The 18201-nt window shown below is 54.7% G+C and overlaps 1 protein-coding gene across 3 annotated transcripts in view; it reads left to right on the top strand.

Moving 5' to 3' along the window:
- NUDCD3 (NudC domain containing 3) overlaps window positions 1-18201 on the top strand; it is a 99513-nt gene that overhangs the window by 69522 nt on the left and 11790 nt on the right. For all 3 annotated transcript variants that reach the window (XM_051853060.2, XM_051853059.2, XM_051853061.2), the window contains exon 4: window positions 11790-11933. In XM_051853060.2, the coding sequence (XP_051709020.2) occupies window positions 11790-11933 (144 nt within the window). The remainder of the gene's footprint in view (window positions 1-11789; window positions 11934-18201) is intronic.

Here is an 18201-nt window from a genome sequence, read left to right as displayed (position 1 = left end):
AGAGAGAAATAAATTTTTAATGATTTATTTGAAAGGCAGAGATATAGGGGCCGGCGCTGTGGTGCAGTGGGTTAAAGCCCTGGCCTGAAGCGCCGGCATCCCATATGGGCACAGTTTGAGTTCCAGCTGCTCCAGTTCTGCTCCAGCTCTCTGCCGTGGCCTGAGAAAGCATTGGAGGATGCCCCAAGTCCTTGGGCCCCTGCACCCACATGGGAGACCAGGAAGAAGCTCCTGGCTTTGGATTGGCACAACTTTGGCCGTTGCGGCCATCTGGGGAGTGAACGAATGGATGGAAGACCTCTGTCTCTGTCTCTGTCTGTCTCTCTCTCTGTAACTCTGCCTTTCAAAGAAATAAATAGAAGGCAGGCAGGCAGAGATACAGAAAGAGAAGGAAAGAGAGAGGTCTTCATCCACTAGTTCACTTCCCAAATGGCTGCAATGGCCGGGGCAGGCCTGGCCGAAGTAAGGAGCCAGGAGCTTCTTCTGGGTCTCCTACAGGGGTGCAGGGGCCCAAGTATTTGATCCATCCTCTACTGCTTTCCCAGGCTCATTAGCTGGGAGCTGGATTGGAAGTGGAGCGACTGGGACTCGAACTGGTGCCCATATGGGATGCCAGTGTTGTAGACAGAGGCTTAACCTTCTATGCCACAGCGCCTACCACCAGAGAAATTATTTTAATAAGATGTAGAAAGATGTGTTCCCAGACCCCAGTACATGGGATGCCTGAAACCATGCATAGTCCTGAGCTCTGTGTAGAATATGTTTTTTTCCCGCCGGCACCGCGGCTCACTAGGCTAATCCTCCGCCTGTGGCGCCAGCACTCCAGGTTCTAGTCCTGGTCGGGGCGCCGGATTCTGTCCCGGTTGCTCCTCTTCCAGGCCAGCTCTCTGCTGTGGCCAGGGAGTGCAGTGGAGGATGGCCCAAGTGCTTGGGCCCTGCACCCCATGGGAGACCAGGAGAAGCACCTGGCTCCTGGCTTTGGATCCACGTGGTGCACCGGCCGCAGCGACCATTGGAGGGTGAACCAACGGCAAAGGAAGACCTTTCTCTCTGTCTCTCTCTCACTGTCCATTCTGCCTGTCAAAAAAAAAAAAAAAAAAAAAAAAGCCGGCGCCGTGGCTCAATAGGCTAATCCTCCACCTTGCGGCGCCGGCACACCGGGTTCTAGTCCCGGTTGGGGCGCCGGATTCTGTCCCGGTTGCCCCTCTTCCAGGCCAGCTCTCTGCTATGGCCAGGGAGTGCAGTGGAGGATGGCCCAGGTGCTTGGGCCCTGCACCCCATGGGAGACCAGGAAAAGCACCTGGCTCCTGGCTCCTGCCAGGATCAGCGCGGTGCGCCGGCTGCAGCGGCGGCCATTGGAGGGTGAACCAACGGCAAAGGAAGACCTTTCTCTCTCTGTCTCTCTCTCTCACTGTCCACTCTGCCTGTCAAAAAAAAAAAAAAAAAAAAAAAAAGAATTATTTTTTTTTCCTGCATGTGCATATATGTATGACATGGCTAGTCTCTAGATCAGATGCAGTAAGAGACTGACAGCAGCGGTGACAACAGCGGCGTAAGCCAGAGTGTTCTAGCAGTGTGCTCAGTGCGAGTCTGTCTCGGGACTCCTTCCTGCCCTGTGCTCGTCCTTGCTGTGGTGTGAGGGGATCCAGTGCCTGCGTGGGGCGGGGGGTGGCGCGGCCCTGGGTTGGGTGTCAGGAGCAGGTGGCGCGTGGCTGGGAGCCTCCACAGCTGAAGCGCTCGTGCCGAAACCTTCTGGAAGAGCCGTGGAAGTTGTCTCTGTTCTTCACTTCCCGGGTTGCTGCAGAGGTGGTAGCCCTTACCCTGCAGGTCGTTTGTCTTCCAGTCTTCTACCTTCTGTGCAGTTCCGAACACGTTGGCAGATTTTGGCCACGCTCACTTTGCTGCTTCTGCTTCGGTTTCTCCTGCTGTCGGTGGCTCAGCAAGGTCCTCCCGCTCCTTTCTTGTGAACTCCTGGGCAGCCTTCACTGTGAGCTTTGCCCAGCTTGTCTTGCTGCGTGAATGATTCTGTTCACCTCTCCGTCACGCCTGTAAAATCACTCGTGGCTTACGGCCACAGGCCCTTCAGCAGGCATTGCACTTCCTGGGTTTAGTTCGCCCACTGCACTTCTGACCACTGTTACCTTGTCGGCCATAGTGAATGATGTCCAGCAGTGCGTTATCTCTAGACCAGGGCCGGCACCGCTTGCTGATGGAGTTAGGGTGGCCTTGATGCGTGGAATGATGTGCTGATGCAGTGAGAGATTAAAAAATGTAACCTCAACATTCTCATTTTCATGGCAAACAGATTCAGGGTGGCCAGGTGCATTTCCTGTTATTAATAGGATTTAAATTCTAACCTTTCCTCCTCCAAGTATTTTTTACTTCTGGGCTGCAGCACTGGTGGAACCAGTCCATAAACAAGATGGCAGCCACCCACGCGTTGTGCTGTGTCGCCAGCACCCGGGCAGATCACTTTGTTTTTTGTTTTCGAGAGCTCTCGCGCTGCTCGCTGGGTGTGCTTTGCCTGCTCTGTTATGTGCCCTGCAGTGGTGCCACATGGAGCCAGAGTAAATCCATCCTCTGCCTTCTAGGCCCTGGTTGCCCCCTTGCACCTTAGCAACCAATGCCGTAGTTTTGGGCACCTCGTTCAGAAGAGCCCGGCTTCATCACCGCTGAAGACTGGCCTTGGCCGGCATTGTCAGCTGCTTCAGGGCTGGCGCAGACGTGATGGGGCCGTGTCCATCAGCAGAGGCAGCCTCTCAGTCCACGCCCATTTCTGCATCTGTGCAGCTGTCCTCACTGGGACGGCGTGAACTCGGTGTCATTCACTTCGGAGGTCCCTTGCTGGAGTCTTCGCATGGACTCCGTGCTCCTTGGCGTCCTGCCCGCAAGTGTAATGCCTTTTCCATGTTCCCTGCGCGCTTCCCACACTGTGGCTGCGATGTTTGCAGTGTAAGGTGTGCCAGCAGAACAGCACAGAATTCTCTTCCCTTTTTCACAATTTCATGGTAGAAGATTCACTGGTACTAGGGATCTTAGCAACTGCAAGATGATTTTTTTTTCTTATTAAATTGCGCGCTTTGACCATTTCACTTAGAGGAAGCCCCTTCACAGCTTCTGTTGCCTCTGCGTTGCCAGCATCACTACTTGAGCCCTTTGGGGCTATTGTGGAGTCACGTAAGGGCCTCCTGGGATGCGGACGTGGGGGTGGTGCAGTCTAGTGAACCGAGCAGCTGCTGAGTGACTGCCCAGCAGGTAACTATGCAGCGAGGGCGCGTGGTGCGGGGCAGAGGGATTCAGGTCCTGGGCAGGGCGGAGCAGGGCGGTGTCTAGCGTCATGGGACTTGTCCTGTGGGATGAAGCTGGAGAGGAGGAGGCAGCTCCGCCCTCCACGGTGCGTCCACGTGCACCACAGTGGGTCCCTCTGCACTCATTTGTGGACATTTGAGGGCATTTCAGAAAGTTCATAGAAATAGATTAAAGGATAATGTCCTTTTGGTGCAGAGGTGTTTTGAAATCCATGCATAGTATTTTTACAATATGCACTTTCCAAGAGTATTTTTTGGAAGACTCCTCTTAATGCATGGGTTTTAAAGTTGTTTTGCATCCAGATTAACTTCTTTTAATCTCATTTTCGATGAACTTTTTGAAGCCCCCTTGTGTGCTTTGGGTATATGCCTTCGGGAGGGATTGCTGGGCCTGTGTATCTGCATGGGTAACTTTATCAGCAGCTGCCAACGTGGCTGCATCGTTTCACATCTGCTGGTTCCAGTTTCTCCATAGCCTCATCAGGACTTTTTATTGTCTGTCAGTTTCTTTCTTTTCTAATTGTGGCTTTCCTACAGGTCTGAAGTAATGAAGTAATATTTCTTTGGGATTTGATTTGCGTTTCCATAGTAACTTATAAAGTTAACTGTCTTTTCACATGCTTATTGTCCACTTACATATCCTTTTTTGGAGAAATATTTATCAAAGTCTTTTCTCCATGTTTTAATTAGATTAATTTTGTCTGTGTTTTGGGTTGTTTTTGTTGTTGTAAGAGTTCCTTACATATTTTAGATACTGTACCCTTGTCAGATACATGATTTGCATATACTGTAATTTCTACCATTATGTGGATTGTCTTTCTGCTTTATTGATATTATCCTTTGATGTGCAAAAGTTTTGAATTTCGATGACGTCTAGTTTATCTTTTCATTGTTGTTCCTTGTACTTTTAGTGTTGTATCAAAGAAACGATCGCCTGACCCCAAACCACAACAGATTTACATTCTCCTCTAAGAGTTTTGTCATTCTAGCTCCTGCATTTAAGTCTTAGTATATTTTGAGTTCAGAATTTTGTTATGTGAAGGGACTTCAGGAAGTTTGTGGAAGAGGGGTTGAGACACTGCTCAGGACGCCCACATCTCATTAGAGTGCCTGGGTTCAGGTTCCTGCTCCACTGCGGACTCGAGCTTCCTGTTGGTAAGCACCCTGGAAGGTAGCATGTGACAGTGCCTTGAGTAGTTGGCCTCTGCCACACACGTGGGAGGCCTAGACTGAGTTCCAGGATCCTGGCATCTTTTCTGGCCCTGACCTGGCTGTTGTGGGCATTTGGGGAGTAAACCAGTGGGTGAAAAATCTCTTTCTGTCTCTCTGCCTTTTATAAAAATAATAAGGCCGGCACTGTGGTGTAGCAGGTGGAGCTGCTGCCTGTGGTGCTGGCATCCCGTATGGACGCTGGTTCAAGTCCCGGCTGCTCCTCTTCCAATCCAGCTCTCTCCTATGGCCTGGAAAAGCAGTAGAAGATGGCCCAAGTGCTTGGGCCCCTGCACCCACGTGGGAGACCTGGAAGAAGCTCCTGACTCCTGGCTTAGATCAGCTCAGCTCCAGCCATTGCAGCCATTTGGGGAGTGAACTGGCGAATGGAAGACTCCTCTCTCTTTCTTTCTTGCTCGCTCGCTCTCTCCCTCTCTCCCCCTCTCCCCCTCTCCCCCTCTCCCCCTCTCTCCCTCTCTCCCTCTCTCCCCCTCTCCCTCTCTCCCCCTTCCTCCGCCCCCTCTCTCCCTCTGCCTCTGCCTCTCTGTAACTCTTTCAAATAAATAAATAAATCTTTAAAAAATATTAATAAACAATTTTTTAAAGTTTGGGAAAATGGAATTAAAAGCCAAAAAATAAAAATAAGCTTTATTTTTCAATGAACTCTATCTAGTTCAAAATACAGTGAGTCCATCCCTGAATAACTGGGTGTGCTGGGAATTTAACTGTCAATGCTGTATTATTTACTTTATTAACTGAATAAAAATGGGTGCCCTTCAAAAATTTTTTATTTTTTAGGATTTGTTTATTGTATTTGAAATGAAAAGTTACCGAGAGAGGAGAGAGAGAGAGAGGTCTTCCATCTACTGCTTCATTCCCCAGATGGCTACAACGGCTGGAGTTGAGCTGGACCAAAGCAAGGAGCCAAGAGCTTCTTCCGGGTCCTCCATGTGGGTGCAGGGGCTCAAGCACTTGGGCCATCCTCTGCTGCCTTCCCAGGTGCATTCATAGGGAGCTGATAGGAAGTAGAACAGCCAGGAATTGAACTGGCGCTGCACGTGGCGTCCTAGCCTCTGCCACAGCGCCGGACCCTAAGGACGTTTTTCTGATTAGGGAATAGAAGTCCGGAGGAGCCACATCAGGATCCTGCCGACTGCCCTTGCTTGATAAGCAACGTGAGCAGGGGCGTGGTGTGCTGCAGGACTCTCTGGTGAAGCTCTGCTGAGGTTTTGCACTGTAGCTGTGGCGGACGTTCTCAAAACACTGTCATAATAAAACATGAGCCTTGGCCCTTCAGAAAGTCAACAGCAAAATGCTTCAAACATCCCCAGAAATCGTGGCCATGACCTTTGCTCTTTGTCCACATGGGTGCAGGGCCCGAGCGCCACCCTCCACTGCTTTCCCAGACACATTCGCAGGGAGCTGGGTCGGAAGTGGAGCAGCCGGAGCTTGAACCGGCGCCCGTGTGGGATGCCGGTGCTGTGGCATGGCGGGTAAAGCCACCACCTGCGTGCCACCCCGACCAGTTTGTTCTTTGACTGCGCTTCTTCCATCTCTTGCTTGTGCTGTGTCTCAGGATTGTGCTGTGAGAGCTGGCTTGCATCTCCTGTTGCTATTACCGGGAGAAGTGCTTTGGGATCTGGCTCCCACTCACTGGAGCCGTGCATTGAACGCTGCGCCCTTGACTGCAGTGGATCTGGGTGCAACAGTTTTGACAGTCATTGAGCAGGAAGTTTGTTCCACCTGAATTTTTCCGTCAGAATTTTGTCAGCTGCACCAGTTGAGATGCCTGTGGGGTTGGCTGTTGTTTTACTGTAAATTGTTGGCCTTTTCAATTTTAGGGGACAAACAAGATGGATTTTTTTTTCCTTGCAAATTGATGGTGGATGTTCTGTTGCTGTGGGCATCATCATCACATCCTTTCTTGAAACAAGTTACCCTATTTTTTTAAAACTTTTTTTTTTTTTAAGATTTATTTATTTATTTGAAAGAGTTACAGAGAGGCAGAGCAAGAGAGAGAGAGGTCTTCCATCCATTGGTTCATTCCCCAAATGGCCTCAATGGTCAGAGCCAGGCTAATCAGAAGCAGGGAGCCAGGAGCTTCTTCTGTGTCTCCCACATGGATGCAGAGCCCAAGTACTTGGGCCATCTTCTACTGCTTTCCCAGGCCATAGCAGAGAGCTGGATTGGAAGTGGAGCAGCCGGGTCTTGAACCAGTGCCCATGTGGGTTGCCAGCACTGCAGGTGACAGCTTTACCTGCTACCCCACAGTGTCGGTCTCTGAACTTTTTTTTTTTTTTTTTTTTTTTAAGTTTTCTTCTTTAGAGTTAGAGGGGGAAAGAGGAGGGAAGGGAGGAAGAGAGAGGGAAAAAGAGCAGCTTATACAGAGAGATCCTCCATCCTCTGGTCCACTCCTCAAATGTCCATAACTGCCAGGGCTGTGCCAAGTGGGAGCCAGGAGCTTTGTCTGGGTCTCCCATGTGTGTGTCAGGGGCTCAAGTGCTTGGGCCATCCTTTGCCTCTTTCCCAGGTACATCAGCAGGGAGCTGGATCTGAAGCAGAGCAGCCAGGAACAAACCGGCATCCATGTGAAGTGAATCTGCCTTGGCCTTGACTTCTTGGTCAGGTAGCATTGAGGCCAACCACAGATGAGCATTTGAGGCTTCCCCGGGTCCCCCCGAGAATGCAGCCAGCCCTGCACAGCCATGGGTCCTCCTGGTTCGCAGGAATACGTCAGAGCTTTCCAGTGATCACACAGACGCTTGGCCTGGGTGGTTAACACTTGCCACACCAGGCAGCTGTGACGTGAACATACTTGTTCTTAATTGCTTTCAGCAAATAGTCCCGGGGCAAAAGGCCTTTCCAAGTCTGGTCAAAACTCAGGCTTGTAGGTGGAGCCTTCCAGGGAGCCACCAGACAGGTCACAGTGACGTGCCTTGGGGACGGGGCGTGCACAGAGTTCCAGCTCTGGGTGCCTCGCCGGCTCCGGTTGCACCAGGGTTGTGCGTTGCCAAGGGGCTGGGGGTGTCCCAGAGCTCGTGGTTCTTACTCAGATGCAGTTGTTTTGTAGAATAAATGTGTCTGGGTTTCCACATACCCTTGGTTAGTCTCCAGGTCCATGAGAAGTTGGTTGGTTTTGATAGTTTCAGTCAATTTTCTTGGTGCTTTTATGAAGGGACACTTTTGTAGAGGTTCTTACTCCACCATTTTCACGGATACCTTTTGGGTTAGGAATTTCTTACATGGTTTTTGTTTTCCTGGAGTGGTTTTTTTTTTTTTTTTTACATTTATTTATTGATTTATTTGAAAGGGGTAGTTACAGAGAAGGAGACACATACATACACAGACTCACTCACACACAGATATCTTTCATCCACTGGTTCACTCCCTAAGTAGTAGTGACAGCCAGGTCTAGGCCAGGCCAAAGCCAGGACCAGGAACTCCATCCTGGTCTCCCATATGGGTGGCAGGGACCCAGGTTTGGGACATCTTCCACTGCGTCCCAGATGTATCAGCAGGAGGCTGGGTTGGAAGTAGGGCAGCCAAGACTCAAACTGGCACTTAGTATAAGATGCCAGCATTGCGAAAAGTAGCTTACCCTCTGTGCCACATGCCAGCTCTGCCTGGGGTCTCTTGCTGCCTTTTAATCCTGTTTCCAGAAATACTGTACCTCGATCATAATATAGACCTATCCAGGCTCTCAGTCCTGTGCGTCCCCTGAAGACTGCTCACCGCCTGATCCGTCCCACTGGCTGCGCTCCGGCTCTGCTGTCTGGTTTCCATCCTGGAGCGCTCTCCTGCACTTCCGGAGCACGGCAGGATCCCAGTTGGATATGCTGCCGCTTGGTTTTCAACTTGACTTTGCTTTTTTCCACCTGACGTGATACGTGGTACACGTGGCACACGCAGAGTTCCTGTTTGTTTTACTGTGCTCGTCCTCCACCTGGATTTTGCAGTTTGGTGCGTACAGAATTGTGTCTGAAAAGGAGCTCTCCCCTGAGAAGATGGAGGGGTCCCTCATGCGCCTTATTACCTGCAGCACTCCGGATGTTAGGGGTCTCTTCCCGTCAGGTTCTTGTTGAGTAAACTGCTTCCTCCTTGGAACTTTAGGACTTTAAAGGAACTGGGGCCGGTGCTGTGACAGGGCGGGTAAAGCCGCGGCCCGCAGCGCCGGCATCCCATAGGGGCACCAATTCGAGTCCCGGTTGCTCCTCTTCCAATCCAGCTCTCTGCTGTGGCCTGGGAAAGCAGTAGAGGATGGCCCAAGTCCTTGGGCCCTGCACCCACGTGGGAGACCCAGAAGAAGCTCCTGGCTCCTGGCTTCAGATCAGCTCAGTTCTGGCTGTTGCGATCATTTGGGGAATGAAACAGCAGATGGAAGATTCTCTCTCGTTCTCGCACTCTCTCTGGCTCTGCCTCTCTCTGTAACTCTCAAATAAATAAAATAAATATTTAAAAAAATTCGGCATTGCCATGTTTCGTGAGTTTGTGTAAGCTGTCTTTCATTCATTCTGCTCAGCTCTCAGTCTTTCGATCTGAAGGCACATTTCCTTCACTTCTGGAAAATGCACTTATTACTGGATGCCATGTTAATAGCTTGTCTTCACCTTGATTGCTTTGATTTCTACCTTCCAGGGTATTGTTCATTCTTGCATTCTCTCTTTTTGGTCATATTTTATTCAGATTCTGTAATGAACAGTGTCTTAGATCTCTGTGAAGATATAAAACAAATATATATGTATATTTTAAAGATCATATTTATTTATTTGAGAGGTAGAGTTACAGACAGTGAGAGGGAGAAACAGAGATCAAGGTCTTCCATCCGCTGGTTCACTCCCCAAATGACTGCAATGGCTGGAGCTGAGCTGATCCGAAGCCAGGAGCCAGGAGCTTCTTCCGGGTCTCCCACGTGGGTGCAGGGCCCTAGGACTTGGGCCATCTTCTGCTGCTTTCCCAGGCCAGAGCAGAGAACTGGGTGAGAAGTGGAGCAGCTGGGACTCGAACCGGTGCCCAAATAAGATGCTGGCACTGCAGGCGGAGGATTAACCTGTGCCATGGCGCCGGCCCCACAAATATTTTTAAATGGTTTTGTTGTTTTCTTTATCTAAGTCTCTGTTTTCATGCTGCTGGTTTTCCTCATGGGATGTGACCCTCAATTCCTTGGTATTTTTGGTACTGAAAAATGCTTGTTTGCGTTCTGATGTGGGCTGACGTTGCTGCCCTCGTCACGTGCTGAGGGGCGTTCCTCCCTGCTGGAGCAGAGCACAGCAGTCGGGCCGGGGCAGCAGGACTCCCGGAGCCCAGGTGTCTGCCGAGACTGCTCAGGCGCCAACAGTGCTGTGTAGAAACAGTGGGGTCCCATCCTCCGCCCCCATAGCCGACCCCGCCTGTGTCCTGACCTTGCTCTTCCCACACCTGCTGACTCCCAGCCAGACCCAGCCTGCGGCCGTGGTTCTTGGGAGAGGTCTGTCCTGTGGAGTCCTACTGCACCTCTTCCTCCATAGACCTGCTGACATCTGCTCCTGGCCTCTCACTCCTCCCCACCTTTCACTGGTGCTCCAGGGTTCTTCTCTTTGTTGAGGTCAGAGGTCAGGGAAGTGGCTGCTTGTCCCTGTGGCACCTGCAGCTGGCACTCCTGGCAGCACCTGTTGTCCAGCGCTCGCCCTCAGTGATACGGTTCCTCCCCGATGGGCAGTGTGAGAAGTTTGCCCAGAGGTGGTGCTGGGCGAAGCTGTGTGGGGAGTTGCATTTGTTGGCTGGAGGCGCCTGGCTCCCGTCAGGTGCGCAGCAGTCATGACTGGACGTGACCTGCCCAGGCTTTGTCTGCGTCCATCCAGGAGCGAGCCAGGCTGGTTGGCTGGCTGATGTTTCTTTTGCTGTTGGGAGGCAGGAAGCGAGGTGTGGTCGTGCCCCTGACTTGACGGAACCAGCCAGGGAAGCAGGTTTTCCAGCTGCTCTGTTCTCCCAAGAGAGATCAGCAGATGGCCCTGCCGACTGCTGGGAAGAAGCCCCGAAGGCTGCACCTGGATTGGGGGTGCAGCCACAGCATGTTGGGGGGGGTCCTGGCTGCGTCCACACGGGGACACATGCCCCCTAGGGCTGCTCTTGGTCACCTCCTCCTCTGGGAGCTCAGGAGAATTGCCTGTTGGTGGCGGCCCCCATGGGGCACTTCTCCACGTTGTCCCTCACTCACGGATATTGAAACCCCAGTTTGGAGCACACTATTCTGTTTTACTGGCAAATGCTAAGCCCCAGTGGGGGAGTTCTGTAACTTGGAGCAGTTTTCTAAGCACTTAATGAGTGCCTGCCAAGTAGCATGGGAGAGCAGCCTCCAAATAGTTTTGATTCCACACACCTGATGATGGAAAAAACCTCACCCCAATTGAGTGTCTATATCATGCAGATTCAGGTGGACCGTCCTGAATCCCAGACTCCGGTTCCTGACTTGACACTCAAAACGCAGATGTGGGGAGCATTTCAGATTTCAGACCAGGGACACTCAGATGGTGAAGTCTCCGCAAATATTCTAAAATCCAGAGAATTCTGAAATCTGAATACTTCTGGCCCCAAACACAAGCAGTACTGTCAGAAAATTTTCTTATATTATAAAACATAGATTTTGGAATTTTAAGTTCTTTTTCACTTGATGTCAGTTTACATCTTTTCCTCTTCTAGTTACTACTTTAGGAAACTCCTGAGGGTATGAACCCAGCATCTCCAGTGCAGTGTGGAGACAGATGCGGGCAGGGCTGAGGGGAGGGTGAGCTAAAGGAACTGGCCTCTGTCCTGGGTGGGCTGAGCTGTGACCCCACGCCTGTAGCTGCTCTCGAGAGGAACAGCCCATGTGTGTCGTCACAGGCAGTCTGGGCAAGCAGGCCCCATGCGCGTCACTTGGCTGTCCTGGTGCTGTGGGCCAGGGCTGGCTGCGGCAGCTTCCGTGTCGCCGGGGATGGAGACGAGGGCAACACCCACACCCCATCTCCCGTGGTCATCTCCGCCACAAGAACTGGAAGAGAGAGGGGCCGGGCAGAAAACCCACAGCTCCCACCACGACTGGCTGTCCTCAGCTAGGTCGAGGAAGGTCTGCTGGGACTCCCCCTGGCAGTTTGCAGCTGGTCTGAGTGTGACTCGGGCTGGGGGAGCCCTACCCGTGGCAGGGCTCGGGCTGGGGGAGCCCTACCCCGGCAGAGTTGGAAGCCGCGTCCCCCACTTGGGTGCCGCTGCCCACGGCCACACTCGCGAGTGAGGTGCTTTTCTTGTGTGTGTTCCCAGGTCGCAGTGGCCCTGAGCAGCGGCTCCATGCGTGTGGCTGTGCTGGAGGGCGCCGGCGAGCGCGTCCTCATGGAAGGGAAGCTCACCCACAAGATCAACACCGAGAGCTCCCTGTGGAGCCTGGAGCCGGGCAAGTGCGTCCTGGTAAGTGCAGGCCCTGTGGGTGCACACTGCCCGTGCAGGGGCGTGCGCGGACTTCTCTGGCCTCAGTGGGCCTCCCTTTCTGGGCTTGGGGCCCCGGGTCGCGGTTGTTCCCGAGAGCAGCTGTCCTCACATCAGAGGTAAAACCCAGTCTACACAGATGCGAACGGCAGGTGCACTCCCAGACACCAGCACAGGAGTGTTGGCCAGGGGCAGGTGGACACGGCACGGGGCCTGCCACGGTGAGGTGACGGTGGGGCCCCAGGTACCAGGAGCAGGCTCGCTGGCAAGCTGGTGGTACCAGGAGCAGGCTCGCTGGCAAGCTGGTGGTACCAGGAGCAGGCTCGCTGGCAAGCTGGTGGCAGCTCAGTGCCCTCTTAGTGGTGACTGTGGAGCCAGCCGAGCTGGGCTTTCTGCAGGACCCTGAGGGGCCACAGAGCTTGCTCCCACCGGGGTGTTTAATCCCCAGCATGGGAAAAAGGATGAAGATGAAAAGGATAGTAAGACTTTGGTCAAAAACCAGCAGAATCTTGCACCAGTCCAGGCGTCTCTTTTTCTTTTCTTTTTTTTTTTTTTAATTTTTTACTATTTATTTATTTATTTATTTTTTGACAGGCAGAGTGGACAGTGAGAGAGAGAGACAGAGAGAAAGGTCTTCCTTTGCCATTGGTTCACCCTCCAATGGCCGCTGCGGCCGGCGCACTGTGCTGATCTGAAGCCAGGAGCCAGATGCTTCTCCTGGTCTCCTGTGGGGTGCAGGGCCCAAGCACTTGGGCCATCCTCCACTGCACTCCTGGGCCACAGCAGAGAGCTGGCCTGGAAGAGGGGCAACCGGGACTAGAACCCGGTGTGCCGGCGCCGCAAGGTGGAGGATTAGCCTAGTGAGCCGCAGCGCCGGCCTAAGGTGTCTCTTTCTTGGGCACAAAGCGGCAGTGAAGGGAGAAGCAGGAGTCTACCTCCGTGTCCACGTGATGGGCAGGTGTGGGGCTCTCTCTGGGCCGTCCTGGCCTGGGCTGGCCTTCCAGGCAGACGGCCCCTCGGCCCGGGACGGAGCTGGCGAGCTCGCTCAGGGCCGCAGGGAGCTGGGCCGGTGGCAGCACGCACAGCCCTAGTCACGCTCCCCGTGTGTGCTTCGTCCCAGCCGGGGTCTCCTGGGGCCCTGTGAGCCCTCCTCGCCTGGCTGCGTCACAGCGGAGTCCCTGCCTGAGGTGCAAGTGACGCCCTCGTCGCCCATCTCTGGGCCTCTAGCCTTGGGCTTGGGCTCTGTCGGGATGGTAGTCTGTGCGCTGAGGATTGCTTTTGCTCCTTGCAAGGTCTCTACGAAAGCATGGTTCTTACGTGCAGCTCACTCAGACGGGCGTCGTTGGCACACGCGGCTCTGAGGCCACCCCGCTTTGTTGTGCGCCCTGCGGCTTGTGGGTCCAAGTGGAGCAGGAAGGGCTGCGGGCACCCCTGACAGAGTGCGTGCGTGGGCTGGACTCTGAGGGGCCTCACAGTGCTCCTTGGTTCTCCGCACGTTCACCTCGCAGGTCAGGACACGGAGGTCTGGAAGGCGGCCGGCCTGGACCCCGGCCCACAGCTGCCTGGTTCCCCGGCCCGGCCTGTGGGGCTGCCAAGCTGCTCCCTCCCACTGCAGGGCTTCCTGGAGGAGGCCGGGGAGGGGAGCTGGTTCGGGTGGGCCTCAGAGGTCCTGTGTCCAGGCTTCCTCTGTGCCCCAGCTGCCATCCGTTTCTCAAGTTTGTTTTCGCCAGGCACCTCTGCTCAGAGCTTCAGGCAGAGCAGAGCCAGCTGCAGGCCGGAGGCAGCTGTGCCGACCCCTGCCGGCTCTGCAGGAGGTACCAGCACATGGTGGGTTTCTCAGGTGACCCCTCACTTGTGCGTGGTTGGCTCCCTAGCCAGCACAGGCCTGCGTGCACACCCTGGGTTGCCTCTGAAAGGGCTGGGGCTTTGCCTGCTGCCAACACCTCCCGGCCGTGCAGCCTTGAGCCCAGTGAATATGTGTGTGACAGATCCTACTATTTTTATTTTTTTAAGATTTATTTATTTGAAAGGCAGGGTTACAGGGCGGCAGGGGAAGGAGGAAGAGACAGGCTTTTTTCATCTGCCAGTTCCCTCCTCAAATGGCTATATTGGAGCTGGGCCGATCCAAAACCAGGAGCCAGGAGCTTCTTCCAGGTCTCCCACGTGGCTGCAGGGACCCAGGCACTTGGGCCATCTTCTGCTGCTGTTCCAGGTGCATTAGCAGGGAGCTGGATGGGAATTGGAGCAGCTGGGACTTGAACTGGCGCCCATGCGGGATGCCAGCACCACAGGCGGTGGCTTAACCCAGTATGCCACGATGCCCGCCCCGCTATTTTTTTTTTTTAATAAATTGAAAAAAATGTTTATCTGAAAGGCAGAGACACACAGAGAGATCTTCCGTCCCCTGGTTCATTCCCTAAATGTCAACAACAGCCCAGGCTAGACCAGGTTGAAACCAGGATCCTGGAACGCCATCCAAGTTTCCCACGTGGTGGCAGTAACTGAAGTCCTTGAGCCATCACCTGTTTGTCCCAGGTACGTTAGAAGGAAGTTGGATTGGAAGTGGAGTAGCTAGGACTTGAATTGCATTTCCAATATAAGATGCAGGGGTCTCAAACATAATCCACTGTGCCACAGTGCCCGCCCTGGATGTGACTATTTATGGTACTGGTCTACTCCTCTGAAGCTGCAGTGGCTGGGGCTGGGCCAACCTGAAGCCAGGAGCCAGGAAGTGCATCTGTATCTCCATCATCTGTGGCTGTCTGAGACACACTAGCAGGAATCAGAGCATCTGGGACTTGAACCGGCACTCCAATATGGGATGCCAGTGTTGTAGGCCACAGCGTAACCTGCTGTACCACAAACACTGGCCCCTAATTAATTATTTTCTTCCTCCCTCCCTTCCTCCCTCCCTTCCTCCCTCCCTCCCTTCCTTCCTGTCCCGTTCGCTGGTTCATTCCCCAGACACCTACAATGGCTGGGGCTGGCTCAGTCCAGGTCTCCCACCTGGGTAGCAGGAACCCGTAGGGTCTGCATTAGTGGGGAAGCTGGCGCAAGACGGTGGAGCCAAGATTCCAACTCAGGTACTCCGATGCGGGACGTGGGCGTCTCAGCCACCGTCTTAACTGCTGGATGCGCCCCAGGCCCTGATTGGACCATCTGCTGTTAGTGCTGTTTTGGGACCCTTTCCCTTCTGACTGATTGCGTGTCTGACATGGTACTGTGACCTGATGAGCAGATGGTTTTGCCCTTGAAGATCTGTGTCTCCTGGGGCCACGTGGGCCCAGCGTGCTGTCCCCCTGAGCATGTGTATATGCAGAGGGCTTTGCCGGGCAGCTGGGGGCTGGCCCCGGCCTCCTCGTGCTTCAGTTGAGGCCGAGTGCCTGGCCCAGCTGAACTCTCCTTTCTTGGTTTCTGTGGCTGAGCACCCAGCTGTGTGTAGACGGGCTGGCCAAGGAGAGTAGGAAGAGGGGCCTTGGAGGGGGTCTGCGCATGCAGCCTCATTTGGAGAAAGGGGCCGTGCAGATGTGACTGGAGCTCAGACTCCTAGAATGCAATTGTCCTGGATGACCCAGGTGGGCCCTGAATCCACTGCCAGGTGTCCTTGTCAGAAACAGGCGGGGAGGCAGAGGAGAGAGGGCCGTGGGGCAGGGCAAAGAGTGATGCGGCCACAAGGCCAGGGACATGACAGCCACCAGGAAGTGGGACAGCAGGAGGGACCCTTCGCTGGCACTTTCCTGGGAGTGTGGCACTGCTCCTGCAAGGCAGGCGGAGAGGCCTGGGCGCTTTCAGGCCCGGGCAGCCACCCCAGGACACTCGGCAGGGCAGGAGGACGCGTAAGGGCGGAGAGGCGAGGGGCGGCTCCTGGAGCTGTCTCTGCACGGCTCCTCACTTAGAGCCATGGGTCCTCTTCTTCCTGCAGCCAGTGCAGACGGCTGCTAGCTTCCCCTGTCTTCCACACGGCCTGTCCCCTCCCCTGTGCTGTGGGTCCCTCATCAGACAGCCGGGGTGGCAGGGGTGGCAGCTAAAACCGTGTGACAGCTCCTGCCTCCCCCTCCTCCCTCCCACACTGCAGAATGTTAAATGAGACTTCTTGACTCAGGCAAGCTCCCTGCTTGGTTACAGGGACATGAAATTGGCCATGGCAACGGCTCTGCCTCCTGCAGTGCCTTGTTCAGGCCCAGAAGCCGGGCACTTGGTGTACACATTGTCCTTGGCTTGCCTCCTTCAGGGAATTGGCGGCCGTGGGCTCTTGGGCGTGTGTACGCTGGGGATGTATCATCCGTGAGGGGACACCGTCCACACACGTCTTCATGTGCCGATGCCACGCACACAAGGGGGCGCGCATCGCAGAGTAGCCCCAGCACGTTCCTGGGCAGTCAGCCTGGAGACGTGGCCCGAGGCCTGCCTGGGTGCGGGGTCCACCATTGCCGAGCCCCGCGAGAGCTCCTGTCCAAGTCCTCTCCCCTCCCACCTATTTAGGCGACTTCCTGAAGTCATCTCCCAAAAGCAGGCGATTGCGGGCTGTGTGCTGTTTGCCCTGGCTCTCCCCACAGGACCAGAGTTCCTGGGGACGTCACCAGCGTGTGTCTCCAGCAGGCCCGCATCCCCGCTGGCGTGGGCTTCTAAATGTTCACCTGTTTTTGCCAGTTTATCTGGATTCCTCCAGTGCGTCTCTTGGTGTCTTGTGTGGATGCAGTGGTCTGCCGTCCGCCTCTGCTGATGGCCGGACTGCCTGCACCCGTTGTAGCCCTTGCCTGCCTTGCCAGCAGGTCTGGACATGAAAGCCGTCTGTCTTCTAGGACTCCCTCTCGTGGGTGAAGTTTGGAGTGGAGACCAGGTGAAATTCCTGCAGGTGCTGCACCCTTTCTGCCCAGAGCCCGGAGCCTGGGAGGGAGCGTGTGGAGTGAGACGGGAGCCCTGTGGCCTTCAGTGTGACGGGGCTCTCCTGGGAGCCCCAGCACCTGCAGTGGAGTCAGGATCCTGCATGTGGTGTCCTGGCCCTCCATCCGGGGAGGGGAGGGGTGGGGCCTGGGGATTAAGCGGACGGCCAGAGGCAGCCTGTTTCAAATGGCGGGGGCAGGGAGGAAAGGTTTGGTGCCAGCCTAAGGTGTCCCAGGGCAGATGTGCTGTGGGAGGAGAGAGGGTGTAGCGTGGCCTCACTCATCATCCCTGCTGCCCACATGGAGCCCAGGGGCCCCTGACTCCACCCCACCCAGACTATGGCTCTGATCTGTCTGGCCTGTGCAGTGTTTTTAGTTTTTAAACTCAATAAAATAGTTGAGGCGGTGGGCATTTAACTTGGTGGTTAAGGTGAGTGTCCGTCAGAGTGGGTGGCTTGGACTCCCAGCTCTAGCTCCGGACTCCAGCTTCCTGCTAACTCAGAGCTGGGGAGCAGCGGGATGGCTCCGGTGGCTGAGTCCCTGCCACCCACACTGGGGACCTGGAGTGTTCCCAGCTCTTGGCTCCTGCCTGGCTGTTGTGAGTCTTTGTGGCATGAACCAGCAGTGGAGGGCTCTGTCTCTGTATTTCTTAAATAAGTCAGAAAGTTTAAGAATTAGCTGATGGCATGAAAGATGGGATCTGCCTGCCCAGGTCTGGCTTGTGGCAGAGCAGGGCAGCCTCACGTGGCCACAGTCCCCTAGGCAGTGGGGCCGCTCTCAGCAGGAGCCTGGTGGCCCCCCACCCTGTTGCCTCCCCCATGTGTGCACTATTCCAAGGTGCTTTCCTGGAAGGAGCGACCTATGCTCTCCCCCAAGTCTCTGCCCCAAGTTGGTCACTCGGGTGGCTGCAAAGTGTGCAGTGTCCTTGCTGGGCACGTGGCCTCCCAGGGAGGTTCCTTGGCTAAGGAAGGAAAGGGGGTGGATGCTGGGGAGTCCCTGGCACGGACTGGGGGCAGAGTGGAGTTTGTGCTTGCTGGGCAGCATCGAGGTTGCTCCCCGGGGACACGCTTGGAGCACCATTGACCTCACAGTCCAGGCTCCCTCCTGGAGGTAGAGGGTAGGTCCCACACCAGATGTGGAAAAGAGGGGCCCGGGACGTTTTACCACGCTGGGGAGTCAGGATATGCCGAGGAAGTGGTGCCCACTGACGCCAGCACAAGCTGTGAGCCATTGAGAAGGTGGGAGTGTGGCTCGGCGCAGTGGCAGGCTGTGGATGCCTTCGTTCAAGAGGAAGCGTTTGCTGCAGCGAGGCTCTGAGTCCCCGGTCCGTGAGGAGGAGCTTCTGTCCCTGGTGGGAGAGAGGGGAC

Source organism: Oryctolagus cuniculus, chromosome 16 (genome assembly GCF_964237555.1).
Source record: "Oryctolagus cuniculus chromosome 16, mOryCun1.1, whole genome shotgun sequence".
Taxonomy (NCBI): Eukaryota; Metazoa; Chordata; class Mammalia; order Lagomorpha; family Leporidae; genus Oryctolagus; species Oryctolagus cuniculus.
This window is presented reverse-complemented; position numbering and strand designations above follow the sequence as displayed.